The sequence below is a fragment of the Phacochoerus africanus genome, chromosome 2 (assembly GCF_016906955.1).
Source record: "Phacochoerus africanus isolate WHEZ1 chromosome 2, ROS_Pafr_v1, whole genome shotgun sequence".
Taxonomy (NCBI): Eukaryota; Metazoa; Chordata; class Mammalia; order Artiodactyla; family Suidae; genus Phacochoerus; species Phacochoerus africanus.
In genome coordinates, this window is record NC_062545.1 from 248,877,185 (window position 1) to 248,897,751 (window position 20,567).

The 20,567-nt window shown below is 37.2% G+C and overlaps 1 protein-coding gene across 3 annotated transcripts in view; it reads left to right on the forward strand.

The window, feature by feature from the left end:
• FKTN (fukutin) overlaps positions 1–17,478 on the forward strand; it is a 63,197-nt gene extending 45,719 nt beyond the window's left edge. For all 3 annotated transcript variants that reach the window (XM_047768092.1, XM_047768093.1, XM_047768094.1), the window contains one exon: positions 14,246–17,478. In XM_047768092.1, coding sequence (XP_047624048.1) covers positions 14,246–14,459 — 214 coding nt within the window. In that variant the 3' untranslated portion in view covers positions 14,460–17,478. The remainder of the gene's footprint in view (positions 1–14,245) is intronic.
• The last annotated feature ends 3,089 nt before the right edge of the window (positions 17,479–20,567 follow it).

The following is a 20,567-nucleotide window of genomic DNA, read 5'->3' on the forward strand; positions in this document are numbered from 1 at the left end:
ACACAAAAAGGATTTTGAAGAGAACTAAGCTGTCCTGAGTACTACGTAATTATTAGGTGCTATTATTAGTGCTCTCGGTAGTAGTGGTAATAGTAAACTATTCCTCTTCTTAGTCTTATAAGAAATTTACAGATCAGAAACCTATATAATTATCTCAGCATTAAACTGCCACATCTATTCTTAGAAAACTCATATGAAAATGTCACCTTTGTTCTAAGAAAGAAAATTTCTGGAACTTGTATTATGATGCTGTTACTCTTAAATTTTCTTCTCAGGCTTGGATTTCTTTCTTCTCACTGACATGATCCCATGTCAAACCTCAAAAGAACTGTGCATTTCTAACCACTACATTTCTGGCTAGAGAAAGCTTCTTTCATTCTGCTTTAACTGCTCTTTATGGTAGCAGTGTTTGGGAAGTGTGAAGTGTTCTGATTATTTAACGAGAGAAATGAGCAGTGAGAGAACTGCCTGGACAGATGGTGTGAGTCCCAGATTTTCTAGCATGTTACCGTGACCTTAAAAGGCAGAGAAAAGAACAGGGGATGGTTGTGTAGAGTAGTTTCTTTGGAAGATTCCCCCAACCATATGCCATTTTCATTCTTTTCAGCACTATTTACTTGAAGGAAATGTAGAATTTTCACCACTGCTATTCCTAGAAGAAGAAAAAAAAAAATCTTTAAAGCTAGTCTAAGGATCTTTTTATCTTTATAATATTCTACTTTTTTTGGCCATGCCCACAGCATGCAGAAGTTCCCAGGTCAGGGATCGAACCCAAGGCACAACAGCCATCCAAGACACAGCAGTGGCGACCCAAGATCCTTAACCTGCTGAGCCACCAGGAACTTCTGTAATATTCTCCTTTTTATTCATGTATAGTTCATTGTGAGAAAAATCTTAATGATAATTGAAGAGCTGAAGAGGAACTCAGGAAGGAAGAAAAAAGTTCCCCATTTCCAGACTTTACTCTGCGTGCCTTCAGAATAATGTTTTTGCTTGTAAGATTTAATAATAATTACAATATTGATAGCAGTGATAAAGCTATAGCTACCAAGGTATCTGCTAGATATCAGACCCTATAATAAGTACTTGATGTTTATGATCTCAGATCATCACATTATCCCTCTGGGTTAGGTAGTCTGACTCCCAGTTAGTTATGAGGAAACTAAAGTTCAGAGAGGTGAAGTAACTTGCTCAAGGTCTTCTGACAGGCAGGCACAGGAGTTAACTCCAGACCTTTTTGGATCTTGAACCTAAATGCTTTCTTCTAACAGTTAATAGGTTAAGTGAGTTAATATATATAATGTATTTAGAATGGTTCCTGGCACATAGTAAGTACTATGTAAGTATTAGCTACAGCTGCATCTGTCATTACCATAGTATTGTATTTCTGTTATTAATACTGTGTTGCACTGGCATAAAGCATAGCATCCTCAATACAGTAGTAATTTGGATTACCACTTGGATTACAGTGGTAACTTGGATTACTCTCTGGGCAAGCATTTTGTTTCCTAGTCTTATATTCCTTCCATCTTTAGCTATTAGTCTAAATCCATTCTTTCACCTAAAATCTAAATTCCATTCTTAAATATTGTCTGGATTTTTTTTTTTTGTCTTTTTGCCTTTTCTAGGGCTACTCCCACGGCATATGGAGGTTCCCAGGCTAGGGGGTCTAATCAGAGCTGTAGCCACCGGCCTACGCCAGAGCCAGAGCAATGCCAGATCTGAGCCGCGTCTGCGACCTACACCACAGCTCAAGGCAATGCCGGATCCTTAACCCACTGAGCAAGGCCAGGGATCGAACCCACAACCTCATGGTTCCTAGTTGGATTCATTAACCACTGATCCACGACGGCAACTCCTTGTCTGAATTTTTAATATTTATTCTTCTTCTCCAAGTTCCAGTTACCAGTGATAAAAGGTGATGAATATATTAACCATGCCTCCAGATGTAAAGTTTTCATTCCACAGCTTCATAGATCTTATAGATGCTGCCCAGATTTCTTTGGGTTACTTCTTTCCTTCCCATTTGAATCAACTGATATAAGTAGAGGCCAGACGGTTGAAAGGAATAATAATGGTAATAATAAAAATTAACTTTTATTGAATGTTTACTATGCTAGGCACTGTGCCAAGCTCTTATATGTATCATTTCATTTAACCCTCACCACAAGTTTATAAGGGAGATTTATTTCACCCTCACTTTATGGATAAGGATGAGTCTTAGGGCAGAGCTAAGACTCAGCCCTAGGACGATATCACTTCAGAGCTCATATTTTTATCTATATACAGGGTTAGTGTCATCACGATCTCTAGCATACCATTAACACTCCTTCCATGAAAACAGCCCTTCTGTCTGTTGACATTGTAAGAGTAATACAGCTACCTCTGTATCCTCTGATAGGAAATCTGCTACCCCCAGAGCTAGCTGTGGGTTCCTTAGACCTGATATATACAGTTTCTGCTTATTGTATAGATATTAAATAAATTTGGATTTGCCCTCTGTGGAACTAGACTTATCCAGGTGTAACTCATATAACTTAACATTTCATTTCTGTGAAATTTATTTACCAACTGCTTTGTGCTAGGAATTCTGATGTGAATATAACTTAGTTTCTGCTCGCAAGGATCCCATAATCTAGACCATGAAACAATTTTTTTTTAGAGCCATACCTGCAGCATATGGAAGTTCCCAGGCTAGGGGTCTAATCAGAGCTACAGCTGATGGCCTATACCACAGCCACAGCAATGCCAGATCCGAGCTGTGTCCGCAACCTACATGACAGTTCACAGCAATGCCGGATCCTTAACCCACTGAGTGAGGCCAGGGATCAGACCTGCAACCTTATGGTTCCTAGTCGGATTTATTTCTGCTGCACCAATGTGGGAACTCCCATGAAACAAATATTAAAATACTCTATCAGCAGTACAATAATTGAAATAGTGTCATGTATAGTGACAGATCAACTCTATCTAGAAGCAAAGGCAAGGAGGTGTAGCATAAAAAATAGAGAAGTTTGTTAGGTGTTCTTAGGAGGAATATGGAAAAAGGTCTAATAGGTTTACTTCTTACCTATCCTATTTTTCTATTTAGATTGTTCCTTTTTTTTTTTAGCTGCACCCACAGCATGTGGAAGTTCCTGGGTCAGGGATCAAAACCATGCCACAGCAGTGACAATGCTGAATCCTTAACTGTTAGGCCACCAGGGAACTCCTCTTCTCATTTCTTTTTAATTATTTTTATTATTTATTGAATTATAGTTGATTTACAGTGTTGTATTAGTTTCAGGTGTACAGCAGAGTGATTCAGTTATACATATGTACATATATATATATAATCCCATTTTTTATTATTAAAAAATTCTATGAGCATCTTTATACATAAAGTGAAAGCTTTATTAGGGATCGTTTCTTTGAATCGATTCCCAGAAATGAAATTATTATTATTGTTTGATTGTGCTGTTTGAAAAATAGAGGGGGATGTGGGCTATGTTCTGATACCAGTAAAAGTACAAGATTTTACTGCTCAGTGTCCTGTTTTTTTTCTTTGACTCCTTAAGGCTCTTTGCAGCTATATAGGCCTCCCCAGTCTTCTTTGTCAGCATGGTTTATTCTACCTGCTTTTCTCCCCCTAGTTTTTAAAAAATAAACTTTTTATTTTGTAGTAACTTTGGATTTACAGAAAAGTTATGAAGATAATGCAAATGAGTTTCTGGATACAGTCACTCAGTCTCCCCTAATGTTAACATACTGTTACTACGGAAACCTCCATGCATTACAGTTAACTAAACTTGGGAGTTCTTGTGGTGCAGTGGAAACAAATCCAACCAGTAACTACGAGGTTGCAGGTTTGATCCCTGACTTTGCTCAGAGAGTTAAGGATTTGGCATTGCTGTGAGCTGTGGTGTAGGTCGCAGGTGTGGCTTGGAGGATCCTGTGCTGCTGTGGCTATGGTGTAGACTGGCAGCTATAGCTCCGATTCGACTCCTAGCCTGGGAATTCCCATATGCCGCAAGTGTGGCCAAAAAAGCAAAAAAAAACTCAACTCTAGATGTTATCTGTACTTCTCCAGTTTTTCTACTAGTGTCCCTTTTCTGTTCTAGGATCTAATCTAAGATATTACATTGCAGACACTTAGCCATTTGAAACTCGATTTTAGTCCCAGATTTTAAGTATGTCACTAGTAGTACCTGGTTATTATACATCATCACATGGCCCGTTTCTGCCATTCAAGGGCATTGAGTTGCCTCCACTTCAGAGTAGCTCCTCAGTACCTCTAACTGAAAATAATTTCCCCTTCCTCTGAATTTTCATAATTTTTCCCCCTTTGCCCCTCTTATGCTGTATTGGGTACTTTTGCAGATTTGTGTGTCTTTTCTGAATTATATATAGGTAGAAAGTCAAGCCTGATAAATCTGTCAGGCCAGTGAGACCGGAGTCCTACTTAAAACTAAAATCAGGGTCCTCTTAAGTGTAGTCTGCTGTATTCCATTTAGATGAAAGAATGACACCAGATTGATGACTTGATCCAACCTAGCACTTTTGAGAATCAAAACCGTACAGTTAAGTCACCCTAGGTGTTTTCAGTCACTGCTTCTCAGGAAGTTAAAGACAAGAGTTCGCACTCATAAGCGCTCTCAGCTTCATAGATTGGTACTCTGCTTCCATCGTTTTAGCTCAAAAAATACATTTGTCTTTTTAGTACTTACAGTTGTGAAATTAAGAAGGAAAATTTGAATAATTTCTTTAAAACATTAGCTTTTCAAAAAATGGTGTCATTTCCTACTCTGTTTATACTTGTATATTTTACAACATATAGATTATATCTTAGGTCTCCTTAATTACACCTCCAAACCATTGAGGGAAGAACATTGAATGTGTGTTACATGGTAATTGTGTACTTATACAATACACAGAAGTGGCAGTTCTTTATAAAGTGAGATTTTTTTAAAGAGAAGATTATCTCAGAATGAATAAATAGTAGGCCTTTCACTTACGTAAAGTAAATTATATTTTGTAAGACTGCAATATATTTTGTTGTTTGAATATAATTCCATAAAGTAGTATTCCAAGAGAAATAAAAGCAAAGTTTCCCTAAAAGACTTCTGCAGAAGTGTTCCTAGCATTCTTATTCATGGTAGCCACAAAATAGAAACAATCCAAATGCCTATCTTTGGGTGACCAAATAAACAACTTACGGTATGTTCAAACAGTGGAATACTACTCAGCAGTAGAGAGGAATCAGCTAGTGATATGTGCAGTAACACGGATGAATCTCCAAGACAGTATGTTAAGTGGAGAAGTCAGATAGGAGGAGTACATACTTTGTGACTGCAGTTATTTGAAATTGTAAAATAGGCAAGTGAATCAAGACTATAATAAAGTCATTGATCACCAAGGCTGGAGTGAATTGGCTGCATGACTGCCAACGGGCACAGGGAGCTTTGGGAGGCAGGATGGTAGAAATGTTCTACATCCTGATTATTGAAGTGGTTACGCAGGTATATGCATCTGCTAAAATGCATGTGAGTGCATTTCATTATGTGTAAGTTACACCTCCAAAGATTGATTTAGAAGACTGAGAAAGAAAAGAAATTCTATGACTTAGAAAACTGTTGGTAAGAGGAAAGAGTCCAGGACCACTAGTTGAAACAGGAGGATATCTGGGACCAGAAGCCATAAAATTAAGGCAGATCTAATTGCAAGGATAAACTTGGAGCCTTTTGCATTTCCTTGGACAAAATAGGGTAATCTGAGATCAAAATAGAAGAAGCTGGAAACTCCTGTTGTGGCTCAGCAGGTTAAGAACCCGACATAGGGTCTGTGAGGATGCTGGTCTGATCCCTAGCCTCGCTCAGTGGATTAAGGATCCAGTGATGCCACAAGCTGCAGCATAGGTCACAGGTATGGCTTGGATCTGGTGTTGCCCTGGCTATGGCATAGGCCTGCAGCTGCAGCTCCAATTCCACCCTTGGCCCAGGAACTTCCCTATGCCGCAGGTGTGGCCATAAAAAGGAAAAAAATAATAAAAATTTAAAAATAAGTATTTTGTGATTCATGTAAACTTGAAATCATAACTTAATCTCCTTTTGTTCTTTAGCTCTTACATCCAAAAAGAAATGCTGTAAAAATTGCCTGGACAATGCAAGCACAGCTGGAGTCTAATTACTTGTTGATGAGCTATAGATGTAGTTTTTGGAAGTTATACAGTAGAAATAAAAATGTCCTGAGGCTTTGTCCTCTGGCCATAGAGAAAAGTTGTGTGCATGCTTTAAATGAATAGTTTTTGATATGGTCATTATGTATGTGCATTCAGGTGTTAAATGATAACTATCTATACAAGCTTTAATTTGTCTATTCATTCATTGATGATATAAATTTCTTTTAGATCACTAGTTCTGTCCTATGAAGACTGAATAGCAGAGTTTGTCAATAGGATAGGTGGAATCACTCAATTTACAGTGGAAGTCTGTAGAAAAACAAGGTTCAGTGGATAGGATTTCATCTTATAAAACATGTATATGCTTTCTATATGTTGATTATGTCTTAGAAATTTGGGACAGGAGAGGTGTATGGGGTCAATAAAGACCTCATAGACTATATTCTAGCCCAGGCTCTGAAGACCTTAGAGACTGTATTCTAGCCCAGAGGCTATATTCTAGCCTAGGCTCTGGTATGTTATCCATTCCTCTGTTACCCCTTTGCTTTGGTTTAATCTCTAGTGGTAGTGTGAGAAGTTTAGTGGAAGAAATAGTTTTTAAAAATACTAGTCACAGAGTTCCCGTTGTGGCGCAGTGGAAATGAATCCAACTAGGAACCCATGAGGTTGTGGGTTCCATCCCTGCCTGGCCTTGCTCAGTCGGTTAAGGATCCAGCGTTGCTGTGAGCTGTGGTGTAGGTAGCAGACGTGGCTCAGATCCGACGTTGCTGTGGCTCTGGCATAGGCCGGCAGCAATAGTTCCGATTAAACCCCTAGCCTGGGAACCTCCATATGCCGCAGGTGTGGCCCTGAAAAGGACAAAAGACAAAAATAAAAATAAAAATACTAGTCAGCATGCTGTAACTTTGGTTTTCAAGAGATGATTCTTAGAGATGCTTAGAAAACTATGGACAAAATTGATGCTGGTGACTTATAATTATTGTCGCTCAGTAATTCCTCACCGTGCCTCATTCCCTTTGCTCCAAATACAGATCATTGATGAGTATGTCCAAAAGACATAGCTGAGCCCTTAAAAGGGAATTGGATAAATATTTAAAGAGAATTTCCAAATTAAAGACAGACAAGCAGGGTAAACAAATCTAACATCTTGATGCTTCTTAAGGGAACAGTAATACCCAAACCAAAAAACTTTGCAGGCTACCAGAGAAAATAGATTGCTCATGAAGGAACAACAAATATACCTCAGCAATAATAGAGGACAAAAGATAATGGAGTTAACATTTTCCAAAAGCTGAGGAGAAATAACTGTCAACTAAGAATGTGGTGTACAGTTAAAACTAATACTTAGGGAGGTGAAGATGAAGACATTTGCATATGTACAAAGACTAAGAAAGTTTATGTCTCACAGGTCCACACTTAGAGATCTATTAAAGAACTCAGAAGACATGATATATATGAAATAATAGTGGACACAGAAATGGATAATATATGTCAGTACATTTGTTAGCCATTGCTTGTTTAAAAAACAAAACAAAACAGGAGTCCCATTGTGGTTCAGCAGGTTATAAACCCAACTAGTATCCGCAAAGGTTGCATCCCTGGCCTTGCTCAGTGGGTTAAGGATCTGGCATAATTGTGATCTGTGGTGTAGGTTGCAAATGTAGCTTGCCTCCTGCATTGCTGTGGCTGTGGTGTGGGCCAGCGGCTACAGCTCCAATTTGACCCCTAGCCTGGAAACTTCCATAGGCCCTAAAAAAAGCTAAAAAATTTTTTAACAAGACAATAGGAGTTCCCATTGTGGTACAGTGGAAACAAATCTGACTAGTATCTGTAAGGATGTAGGTTCAATCCCTGGCCTTGCTCAGTGAGTCGGGGATCTGGCCTTGCTGTAAGCTGTGGTGTAAGTTGCAGTTGTGGCTCAGATCCCACACTGCTGTGGCTGTGGCTTCATAGGCCAGCCGCTGTAGCTCCGATTTGACCTGTAGCCTAGGAACTTACATGTGCCGGGAGTGCAGCCCTAAAAAGCAAAAAAAAAAAAAAAAGTTAAAATATGTTAAATGACATATGTTAAAAGACAATATGTTAAAAATAAGTTGAAGGGGGAGGTCCTGTCATGGCTCAGCAGAAACAAATCTGACTAGAAACCATGAGGTTGTGGGTTCTATCCCTGGCCTTGCTCAGTGGGTTAAGGATCTGGTGTTGCCATGAGCTATGGTGTAGGTCGAAGATGTGCCTCAGATCCTGCGTTGCTGTGGCTGTGGCGTAGGCCGCAGTTGTAGCTCCGATTTGACCCCTAGCCTGGGAACCTACATATGCCATAGGTACGGCCCTAAAAAAAAAATAAAAAGTTGATGAGGAAATGATTTGTTAAGTGTTCAAGGAATAAAGTATACTAAGTCCCATGTTTAAGAAGAGGATAGAAATTCTGCATACATTTAGTTTTTATTAGAAAATGTTGTGGTGAAGTATGTATGTTAAAAAATAAACAGGAAATATTACAGACTGTAATTACTACTGGATAGAAGTATTATTTAAAACTTCCATAGGAGTTCCCTGGTGGCCTTGTAGTTAAGGATCCATTGTTGTCACTGCTGCAGTGTAGGTTGATCCCTGGCCTAGGTTCTTCTGCATGCTGTGGGTATGGCAAAAAAAAAAAAAAAAAAAAAAGACAAAAAAACTTCCAGACAAGTAGAACAGAAGAGAATTTGTAAACCTTTATCAATCCAAGAAAGTAGGAAAGGTGGGTCAAAGAAAAATTAGGGTAAACTGAAACAACATTAAAATAATAAAAATAGTTTCAGCATTGTTATAGCACTGTGTACGTGTTAGATACTATTCGAAGCACTTTGCATTTATTCAGTCTGTGCTGACATCTCTCTGACATACTGCTAGTATATTTTATAAATGAGGAAATTAAGCTAACCTATAAAAAGACAAAGATTATCAAATGAGATAGAAAATAAAATTTAGCAATTAAATGCTTAGAAGAGGGACACCTAAAGCACAATCACACAGGAAGTTTGAAAATTACAGGGATAGAAAAAATATACCACAATATTATTAACCAAAAAAAACCTGTACTATAATTTTAGTATCAGACAAATTGCAATTTTATGAGGGAGGAATATTAAAGGGTTAAAAGACTCACTACATAATTTTACAAAGAACTGTCCACCAAGACGAAATATTATTCATGATCTTTATTATTCTAACAGTATGGTCTTGAAATATATAAATTGAAATATTTGACATGTTCACAATTATGTTGGAATTTTGGTATACTTTTGTTTTAAAAATTGCTGGTTCAAGCAAAGAAGAAATTAGTAAAAATATTGAAGATAGGGACAGAACTAACAGGCTTGATCTATTTGATTTCTATGCCATTCTTTACCCAGCAAATGGTGAATATACTTTCTTATCCACTCTAAGTGGAGCATTTATAAAAGTTGACCATGTGCTACAAAATGAAGGCAATTTTAATAGATTTGAAAGCTTTAATAAAAATTGCAGGGTTTGTGTGTATGTAATTCTATATGAACAGATTAAAGGAAAAAAAAAACCCTACATAAATACTTCAGTAGGTGGCATTGTATGACCACAATGGAACTGAATTAGAAATCAACAATTAAAATGTGTGAAAACTTTAAAATGCTCTCTTTAATAACTAATGGATTGAAAAGGAGATCATAGTGGGAATGACAAAAATTTTTAGGACTCAAAGATATGAATGTACTGCATATCAAAACTTGTAGAATTCAGTTAAAAGGATAGAGGTAATCTTGTAGCCTTAAAAACAATAAGAATGAAAAAAATAGATTTTAAAAAATCAAGCTACCAACTGAAGAAATTAAAAGAGCAAGGCAGTCAGCCTAAGGAAAGCGAAAGAAGGAAACCAAGAGAAGAAATTAATGAAATAAAAGACAAATAATAACAAAGATCAACAAATCCAAATACTGGCTCTTAAAAAAATAAATTCCAAAACTAGTAAATGAGATTTATCCCCCCCACAAAATAAAATTAAAAACAATATTCAATACTTAAAGCCCTCAATTGTGTTACACTGATTCAAAAGAAAATGTTATGGACAACTAAGACAACAGTCTTAAATATGATAATTAGATAAATGTGAAGTTGATAATTTTCTGGAAATAATAATCAAAATCAACTCAAGAAGATCTAAATAACCTATACTCATTAAAGCAATTGAATTACTAATCAAAATTCTCCTTTCCCCTTCTTTTCCCTACTAAAAGACCTAGAAGGTGTGCAGGAAAGTTTTACCATGCTTTCACAGAATAGATTATTCCATATATTATATGCCTTATTTTGGAAAAAAAGAGAAAGAAAAAAGTGCTTTAAGCAGTTCATTTTATGACTGATGGCAAAACTGTATTTGAACAGTACCAAAAAAAATTTTTTAACGAAAATTACTGTCTTAGTAAACACAGATGAAAATATTCTTAATGAAAAGAAACACAAATGAATAGAATTTTTTAGTATATGCATGTTAGTGTAATCTCAACACAAAAGGATTAAAGATGAAAGCGAGAAAAAAGTACGTGATTGCTTTAATAGATAACATTAAAAATATTTGATGCATTCCATAATTAACAACAAAAGTCCTTTTAGTAAACTTGGGACAAAAGAGATCTGAAATTTAACCTGATAGAGGGAGTATACCAAAACCCTAGAATGAGCATTTGTATTTAATGATAAGACTTCAGAAACTTTTCTATTAAAATCAGAAAAAAAACCCATTAGAACGTGTGCTGTCCCTGTTCTTATTCAGCATGCTAGAGGGCTCAGGCACTGGAACAACACAGGAAAAAGAAATTAAGAGTTAAAAGAAGAGACAAAATTGGTAATGAGAATAAACCATTTGTGTTATTTTTCAGGAAATTCTTGTTTTAAAAAAATGGCTCTGCTATCCCTACTCCAGAGTTTAATGCAAACTTATGTTTAAAAAGGTCAGATTCAGTTGCAATTGATGGTGTCTCTCTTTCACTTAGCCTAGCTAACTACTAACAATAAAAATAATGTTTTTCATTTAGCAATTACATTTATAGGTTGTGCAATTAAACTGATGAAATTACTTTAGCCAACCACCAGTGAGTAGTTTTAAAGATTTTAAGGATGTCTGTGAGGAGAAAAAAAAATAGCGTATTCTAACTCCTAATTCTAACTACTGCGTTTTGCAAAAATAAAATGAAATAGAAGCAGTATGAAATAGAAAATGAATGGGAGGATTTTTGTGTGTGTGGGTGATATTCTTTGAACTTACATTCTGATTTGGGGTTGCTTAATCTGAATTTAAATCTATTCACATTTTGGATCCTATCTCAGAGCTTTAAAGTGCAAACTGCTTAGCAGAATTCACTCTTGACTTTAAAAGCTAAGGTTGACTGTTGTAGAGTCTTAGTCATTATTTACTGGTAACCTGGACAGAGTACATGGCATGTGTTGTTTTGAGTCACTCACTCCCCTTTTCGTCTCCACAATCCTTTTTTACAATCAGTTCTCATGTTTTATGGTTTGTTTATCTTCCCTCTTCTCCTAGGAAGCTGAAATTTTCTTTTTGCTGAAAGGCTTGAAAATCATTTTTTGAAAAGAAAACCACAAAGAGCTTAGGGATGTTTCTATTTAGGAACAAAAATTAACTTTTGAGTTAAATTGTATTTGAGTTATTTTAACATCGTTTATATATTTTAAATGTTTTGGGTTTTTTCATGTATCTTTCTTCATCGAAAGCTTTTAATACTTCATTTTATAAAAAAGCTTTTATAAAATTTGTAATATTCTCATACACCCTGTCTATCCTGGATCTGTCGTTTTTCTTTATTTCGTCTCTTTGATGAGACTATAGAGGAGAGACATTTAAGAGAGACACTTCCTGGCCTTTGTTACTAGGTAGACCATGATTTCTGCCTCATTTCAGCTTCACTGTGTCAACTTGATAGAATGGGACAGGTGGACGTTCCACTGACTAGCATCTGATTGGGGAGGGCGGAGGCTGATGATGGATGGATATGTCTGATGGCAAAATAAGCAATTCCATGAATATGAGTGTGCAGAGTAAAATTGGGGCCAGCAGATGGTGGAGCTGTGCTGTATCCTATTTCTCCCTCAGCCATGAGATTTACTGTGGCCTTCTTTTCACAGAAGCCAGCTGGGATTGTCTGTTAACTGCCAGCACCCGTTGGTTTGGGTAAAAGGGACTTGTTGCTTTCTTTAGAATTTCTTCAGCCTCTCATTTTTAATCTATGGCTTTATGTTCATCTGGTGGTAAAACATGATATTCAAAAACAAAATATATGAGAACTGACCTTTCCTTGGAGAACATCCCATTTATATCCCATTTTGACAATATGATTACACTTTGACATCTGGTTTTTCTCTGTTCCTTTTTTCTTTAATCCTCTGATATTTTAAATTTCTGTGATTTCTGCTATTACCACTTCAAATCTCATTACTGACAATTCTTTGCATGTTGCAAAGAAAAAAAAATGTTTCTCAGAAAACAATATAAAGCTATAATATAAACTTTAACAAACCTGCTACTTTTAGCTTTCCTTTGTAATATATAGAATTTCATTTACTCATCCAAATTACCTTTAACAAAGATGTTTTTGGTAGAATTTCTGAAACTTACTAATTGAAATATTTCTACTATAAATTGAATTAAACTCATTATAACTAACATTCCTTGGGCTAGCTTAGAGATATTCTTTTGCATTAGAGATAAAAGAAAGAAAGGCAAAAAAAGAGGAGGGGGCGCTCATGTGAGGGATGGGAGTAGGGGAGAAGCCTGTGAACATTTTGGATTTGTGCTTGCTCTGTTTCCCTGAGAAGTCTGTGCTGTGAAGGAAGAAGTGTCACCTTACACATGTGCTGCTTATTTTAGTGTTCTTTCGTTGGCTTCTTTTAGTAACAGTTTGAATTTGATGGGGACTTAATGATGTGTAACCTATTAAAAAACAAACAAGAAAAAAGTAAGTTTGGGGCTAAGAACAGAAATAAAAAAAGGCAGGTGATAAAAGGCAGAACAGGAAGAAGGTAGTTTATATAGATACTTCCTTTAAGAGCAGTATTGTTGTAGTACCATACATCCAAGCATTAGATCTCTATTCCTGCATATGAAGAGGAGGTAGAGATGGGGGATGAGGCTTTGGTCAGAAAGCCGACATAGTGGGTCTTAACCATATTCACATATTGTGGTATGAAATTCTCACTACTGTATGACTCTGGGAATTTCTTCTTCAGCTATCTAAGGTTATCAGAAGCCATCTGGGACCACAGTGGAACCCAGGACACAGGAATTAACATGACTTGTCACAAAGGCACAAGCATTTGTGATACTATTGTTAGAGAATGTTATTTATTGCCAGGATTGATTCGGGTTCCCCTGCTGATGAGGAGGGTTTTGTTTCCTTGTTCACTGCTACGTGTGCCTTAACAAATTGCAAGTATAGAAATGTAGTCAAAAAGAATATTTGTATATTTATTGGTATTTAAGGAATGGCCACACCCATATCCACGCAGTTTCCCAGGAATTTCCGAACTCTATCATTTTTCTTTATCTTTTGGCAACTTTTTGCTTTGACTTCATTCTCAGGCAGACTCTCCCTGCTAACAGCAAAGATGACCACCAACAGTGCTCAGCTTTCATCCTACCAGGTTAGAAAGCTCAGCAAAAGAACACTTCTTCCCCTAGTAGTTCCAACAGGAATTCCAAGGCTGACTTTCATTGACCTAATGTGTATAAATTCCCATCTCTGGCCCATTCACTATAATCTGACCCTGGTTAGGCCTGGGTCTTTTTTACCCACCTCTAGAGCCCTGGGGTGCGGTCAGCCTCTCTTGAAACAAATGGACTGGAAATAGGGGAGAACAGTTGGGATGCTATTGACATTAGAAGAGGAAAGATGCTGGACAGTCAAAAACAACAAAATGTCCCTGTACCTATCCCCAAAGCTATTTAGTGGAAGAGGACTGTCCTCTGGCCGAGAGTGCACTAGCAGTGGGCTCCTTAGCTAATAAAACTTCACTGTTGAAGCCTAACTCCTCTCCACATTGCCTATTTTATTACAGATATCTGTTTCCCAAATTTACACTGTGCTGGACTGAGTTTGTAGACATGAAGGTTCATGTGCCCTGTGAAACCATCGAGTACATTGAGGCCAACTATGGTAAGACCTGGAAGATTCCCGTGAAGACATGGGACTGGAAGCGCTCTCCACCCAACGTTCGGCCCAATGGAGTTTGGCCCATTTCTGAGTGGGATGAGGTCATCCAGCTGTACTGAGACAGTAGGTTGAAGCGGTAGCATTCCCCTCCTGCAAAAAAAGGGGGAGATGACTGTTTAAAAAAGATACTTGTCTCTGTCAAACATAAGTAGAAGCCAAAGAAAAAGGATGAGTTTGAAGATAATAGAGTCCTAACTCCTGAGCCATCTGATTTGATTCTTTTGTTTTACGTGTATCAAGGAGACTTCATGGGCCAGATACGTCGCTAGGTTACAGTGGAGAAGCAGAGATGAGAGAGACACATACCTGCCTTTTGTCCCCCTCCCTGTGGTTAACACACCAATTTTCCTCTGAGGGAAACACCCTCACCCTTCGAAGAGCTAATGTAGGGTATGATATATTCCGTAAGTGCTTTCAAAGTGTTAGATAATGTTTGGACTAGAAGATGGACTTTTTGGGCTCAGCTGAGGAAGGATGTACTAGTAAAAAGGAATAACCCATTTAAGCTTATATGTTGGTGCTATTTTTAAGGTTGTGGAGGTCGAGTTAATGTTCAAGTGATCAGACTTCAGGGGACAGCAAAAGAGGATGCTAGCAGGTTCATTTTGTAGGCATTCTATTATGGGATTGACTTAGAGCACAGGGCATCATAAGAGAGAAAGGGAACTTATTTCTGGTCCTGTCAAATATATGTAAGTTTCCACACACCTGCTTTCATATTTGAAGTGAAAAGAAAGCCTATGCTTGTGTGATGCTTAAATTTCTAGCCATTGTGAGACTATTTTCACTAACCTCTGATAGACTTGTTGACAAAGCATTCAAGTAAGACCATGCTACAAAACATGATTTTGAAAGGGTTATAAATTCATACAACTTAGTTTCCTTATTTCTTTCTCAATCAATAGATAAAAATATGAGCAATTCATAAACATTTAATACTTCTGCATTTATAATACTTGTATTCCCAATTTCGATGTTAACACTAAAATATCAGTACTAATACCTCTGCTTTTTCTAAATGCACTCCTTAGTGTATTTACTCATCACAGATCCTTATCTTTCATTTATGGCTTAAAAACCACTTTACATGCTATGTAAACCTACCTGTTGCCTCTTCTCTTCTAACACTACATCAGGACTCCAAGATGCAGGTAAGTGGCAAACCTGGCAGCTGTTCCCCAACTCAGATCGTAGTGTTTTTAAAGTTTGTATCCATTCCTAGTTGTGCTGTCTGTTGAATATCGATGGGGCAAGAACTCAGATGTCCCTACTTTATTAGTACCACTCATTCTGAAACCCTCCAGTTTCCTTTTTCCCTTCAAGATACATCCCTGAGTGGGCTAGGATGACTGTATCTCCCTATCTCTTCATGAGTCATTCTAACTATCTGTTCTGAGTGACAGGTAGAGGGAGATTAGGCTCTGTAAGCACTGCTCTCTTTTTCTTTGTCCAGGAAAGGAAGCTAAGTCTTATAGTTTCTCTAGGCTGCTTAGGAATACTTTCGAGACCAGATTGGCACAATTTCCTTAAAACTAGAGAATAATAGAAATATCAGAAATGGAAAAGAGAAGGCCTGAGAGAATGGACTGATGGTTTTCCTAAAACAAACCTGGAGAACCTAAAGCCTACAACCACCGCTAGCATCCCACTTAGGGAAAGTGGCATGTTAACATAAAAGGACCACAGACTTTTGAATTGGGCCTGAGTTTGAAACCCAGCTTCATTGCATGGGATTTATATTGGGGGACCTCTTAACCTCAATTTCCACATGAGTGAATTGGGGAAATTATGGCTACTTCTAAGGGTTTTTTAGTTAGAATTGAATGAAATATTAAGTGCTCTCAGGCCTAGGATTAGGTAAATACTCAAAAAATGTCCTGTTTCTTACTTCCAACTCCTTTTTAAAATTATTCTTCAAGTGGGACTTAAACTGTAGCAGGACATAGTCATTACTTAAAAGGATGCAAGTCTGAATTTGCTTAGGAAAAGAGTTTCATTTAACAAATCATTAAAGGACACATTGTACGGTTTATGATTTCAGAGACAAGACCAAGTCTCCTCCTTCTCTAAACAGAACTTGTATTTTCATTTTATTGGTTAGCTCTTGTCTTCTAGGGTATCCTGTGCTCTTCCACATGCTACTTAGCTCCTGGGTCCCAAGCAGTTCGCTCTCTACCTCCCTAGATTTGGTGCCTACTTTGCCCTGGACTTCTGTGTCAATGTTCTAACTTTTCCTGGCGATAAACTCTCTCTTCCTTGTTAGTAAATCTCTGTCCAGCCAAAATCAACTATAAGCATGATTTGGAAAAGGTGAGAATTTGGAATACTTAGTTTCATTTAATCATCTGTGCTGATGAATGCCTTTGTCAGTATTAAGAAAGGAGAATTGAAAATACTCATTTCTACCTTCTTCCCCAAATTTATGTTTCTGTCTCAACTACGTAAGAATCAACAGAGAATTGATGCTCTTTTAAGCTGCTCCACTTCATATTGAAATCCTAATTATAGTTTATAATTTCAAACAGACCAATTCAGGGCCTATGCTAGAGTAGGCAAGTATAAATGTTTCTAATGAGAAATCTCTGCTTCCATATTCCAGAACTTGTCCTAGAATGCCTTCCTTGCCATCCTCCAACCCAACCCAGTGCAGATTATGTAGGAACCCTTGAACCAGCTATGCTGCTGTGTTCTTATGAGCAGCTCTGACAGTGGGGTTAAAAGGCAATTTGAGGAGAATTAGAAGAACTATATTTTGCTCTGCAAAACCATAACCTACTGTCTCATGTACCATTAGAAAAAAAATTACAAGATTTTGTTGCCTTCTGATGACTCCTTTAGAGCATGAGGACTAGTTCATGTGTTTGTTAAATGAAAATCATATATAGCTATTTGTGTGTCCCACGTCATAACCAGAAAAAACATGTTCATGAATTTTCTAAACAAAGTGACATTCTAAACATGAGTAAGTTTCACTGTATGCTTACCAGTTTACTATTTGATTTTGATCTTCAGGTACAGATAGTTTGTGGTACTACTGAAAATACCTTTATTATTATTATTTTAATCAGAATTTGTAATATATAATCCAGTTTGGGATGATGAATAAAATTTTTATAATCACTTGAGATATTTTGTGTTTATTTTTGAAGCTTGCAGTAGAAACAAAGGCCACTAACATTCATAAGTAATCTAGTAAAATAGTATTTTTGCCACCAGTACAGTACTTTTAAAATTAAGGTAAAATTGGAGCTCCCATCATGGTGCAGTGGAAATGAATCCGACTAGGAACCATGAGGTTGTGGGTTTGATCGCTGACCTCACTCAGTGGGTTAAGGATCCAGTGTTGCCGTGAGCTGTGGTGTAGGTCACAGATGTGGCTCAGATCTTGCGTTGCTGTGGCTTTGGCATAGGCTGGCAGCTACAGCTCCAATTCAACCCCTAGCCTGGGAACCTCCATATGCCATGGGTGCAGCCCTAAAAAGACAAAAAGACAAAAATAAATAAATAAATAAGGTAAAATAGGTTATATAAGTGGGCCCTAATCCAGTATGAATACTGTCCTTATAAGAAGAGATCAGGATGCAGACAAGCACAAAGGGAAGATCTTGTGAAGATTTAGGGAGAAGATGACCATCTACAAGCCAAGGAAAGAGGCCCTCAGAAGACACCAGTCCTGCCAACAGCTTGATCTTGAAATTGTATCCTACAGAACTGTGAGAAAAAAATTTTGTTTTAAGCTACCTGGTCTGTGATACTTTATTAGGCAGCCCTAACAAACTAACGCAGTCATCGAGACAGAATGGTATTGGTAAAGGGTGGAAACATAGATGAATGGAGCAGAAAAAAAGAACTCAGAAATTGACTTACAAGTATGCTCAACTAGTTTTTGACATAGGCAGTTCAATGGAGGAAGGATAGCCTTTTGAACAGTTGGTGCTAGAGCAATTGGACAGAAAAAAGGTGGAAAAAAAAGGAACCTCATACTCTATACAAAAATGAATTCAAAATACATCATGTACTTAAATGTAAAATGTAAAACTATAAAACTATAAAGGAAAAAGAAAAGGAGAAAATTTTCATGATCCAGGGCTAGGCAAAGAGTTCTTTTCTAGATTTGACATCAAAAGCACAATCAGTAAAAGGAGAAATTGATAAATTGGACTTCATCAAAATTGAAAACTGTTACTCTGCAAAAGCTTACAAGAAGAGGATGAAGTCAAGCTACAGACTAGGAGGAAATATTTGCAAATTACATATCTGGTGGAAGATTAGTATCTGGAGTGTATTAATCTGAACACTGAACAGTTTTTTAAAAATCTAATTAGAAATTGAGCAAGAGACATGAGCAGACATTTCACTGGAAGGAATATAAAGATGGCAAATAAGCATATTAAAAAGATGTTCAGGGAGTTCCCTTGTGGCCCAGTGGGTTAACTATTTGGTGTTGTCACTGCAGCAACCCAGGTTACTACTGTGGTACAGGTTCAATCCCTGGCCCAGGAACTACTGTGTGCTGCAGTCACAGTCAAATACAACAAAAAAACCAAGATGTTCAGCATTGGTGCCAAATAGCCAAAAGCAATAGCCAAAGCAATCCTGAGAAAGAAGAACGAAGCTGAAAGACTCATACTTCATAATTTCAAACTACATGACAATGCTTTGGTGATCAAGACAGTATAGGACAGGCATTTTTTTTTTAAAGAGACTCATAGACCAATAGAATGGAATTGAAAGCCTAGAAGTAAACCCATGCATATGCAGTTAACCAATATTTGACAAGGAAGCTAAGAATACTCAATAGAGAAAATACAGCCCCTTTAGCAAGTGGGGCTGGGAAAATTTGGATAGTCTCATGCAAAAAAAAAAAAAAAATGAACTAGATCCCTATGTCACACCAGTCACAGAAATTAGCTTGACATGGATTGAAAAATGTGACTCCTGAAACCATAAGACTCCTAGACGAACACATAGCGAAAAAGTTCCTTGACGTTGGTCTTGTCAGTGATTTTTTAAATACGACACCAAGACCATAGTCAAACAAAAGCAAAAATAAACAAGTGGGACTGCATCAAACAAAAAAGCTTCTGCACAGTAACCAACAAAATTGAAGGCAACCAATGAGATGGAAATAAATATTTGCAAATTGTGTATAATAAGGGGTTAGTATCTAAAATATATAAGGAACTCATACAACTCAATAGCCAAAAAAAAAAAAAAAATCCAATTTTTAAAATTGGCAAAGGAACCAAAATGTTTTTCTAGAGATGATATTCAAATGGCCAAGAGATACATGAAAAGTTGCTCAACATCACTAATCATCAAGGAAATAGAAAACAAAAGCACAATGATACATCACCTTACACACTTTGGAGTGGCTATTATCAAGAAGACAAGAGCTGGGAGTTCCCATTGTGACGCAGCAGAAAAGAATCTAGTATACATGAGGATGCAGGTTTGATCCCTGGCCTCACTCAGTGGGTTAAGGTTCCGCATTGCTGTGACTGTGGTGTAGGCCACCAGCTGTAGCTCCAATTTGACCCCTAGCCTCGTAACTTCCGTATACCGTGAGTGCGACCCTAAATAGCAAAAACAACAACAAAAAAAACCCAAAAAAACTAACCAGTGCAGGTGAGGATGTGGAGAAAGGAAAACCTTGTACATTGTTGGGAATGTTAGTTAGTATCTCCACTGTGGAAAACATTATGGATGTTCCTCAAAGAATTAAAACTAGAACCGTACAATCCAGCCATTCCACTTTGGGGTATATATTTGAAGGAAACGACATTACTATCCCAAATACCATATCTGCACCCCATTCATTACAGTTTACTTACAATAGCCAAGGTAGGGGAATAACCTCTGTCCATCAACAAAGGAATGGATAAGAAGTGACATATATATATATATATATATATATATATATATATATATATATATATATATAGAATAGAGTATTATTCAACCACAAGAAAGAGGAAATCCTGCCATTCATGACAACAGAGGTGGACCTTGAGGACATTATATTAAGGAGAATGAGTCAGAGAAAAATGTAAGTATGATCACATATTTAGAATCTAAAGACAAACTCAGAACAGGCTGGTGGCTGCCAGAAGCAGGGGGATGGAGGCTGGGGTAACTGGGTACAGGTGGTTAAAATGTACAGATTT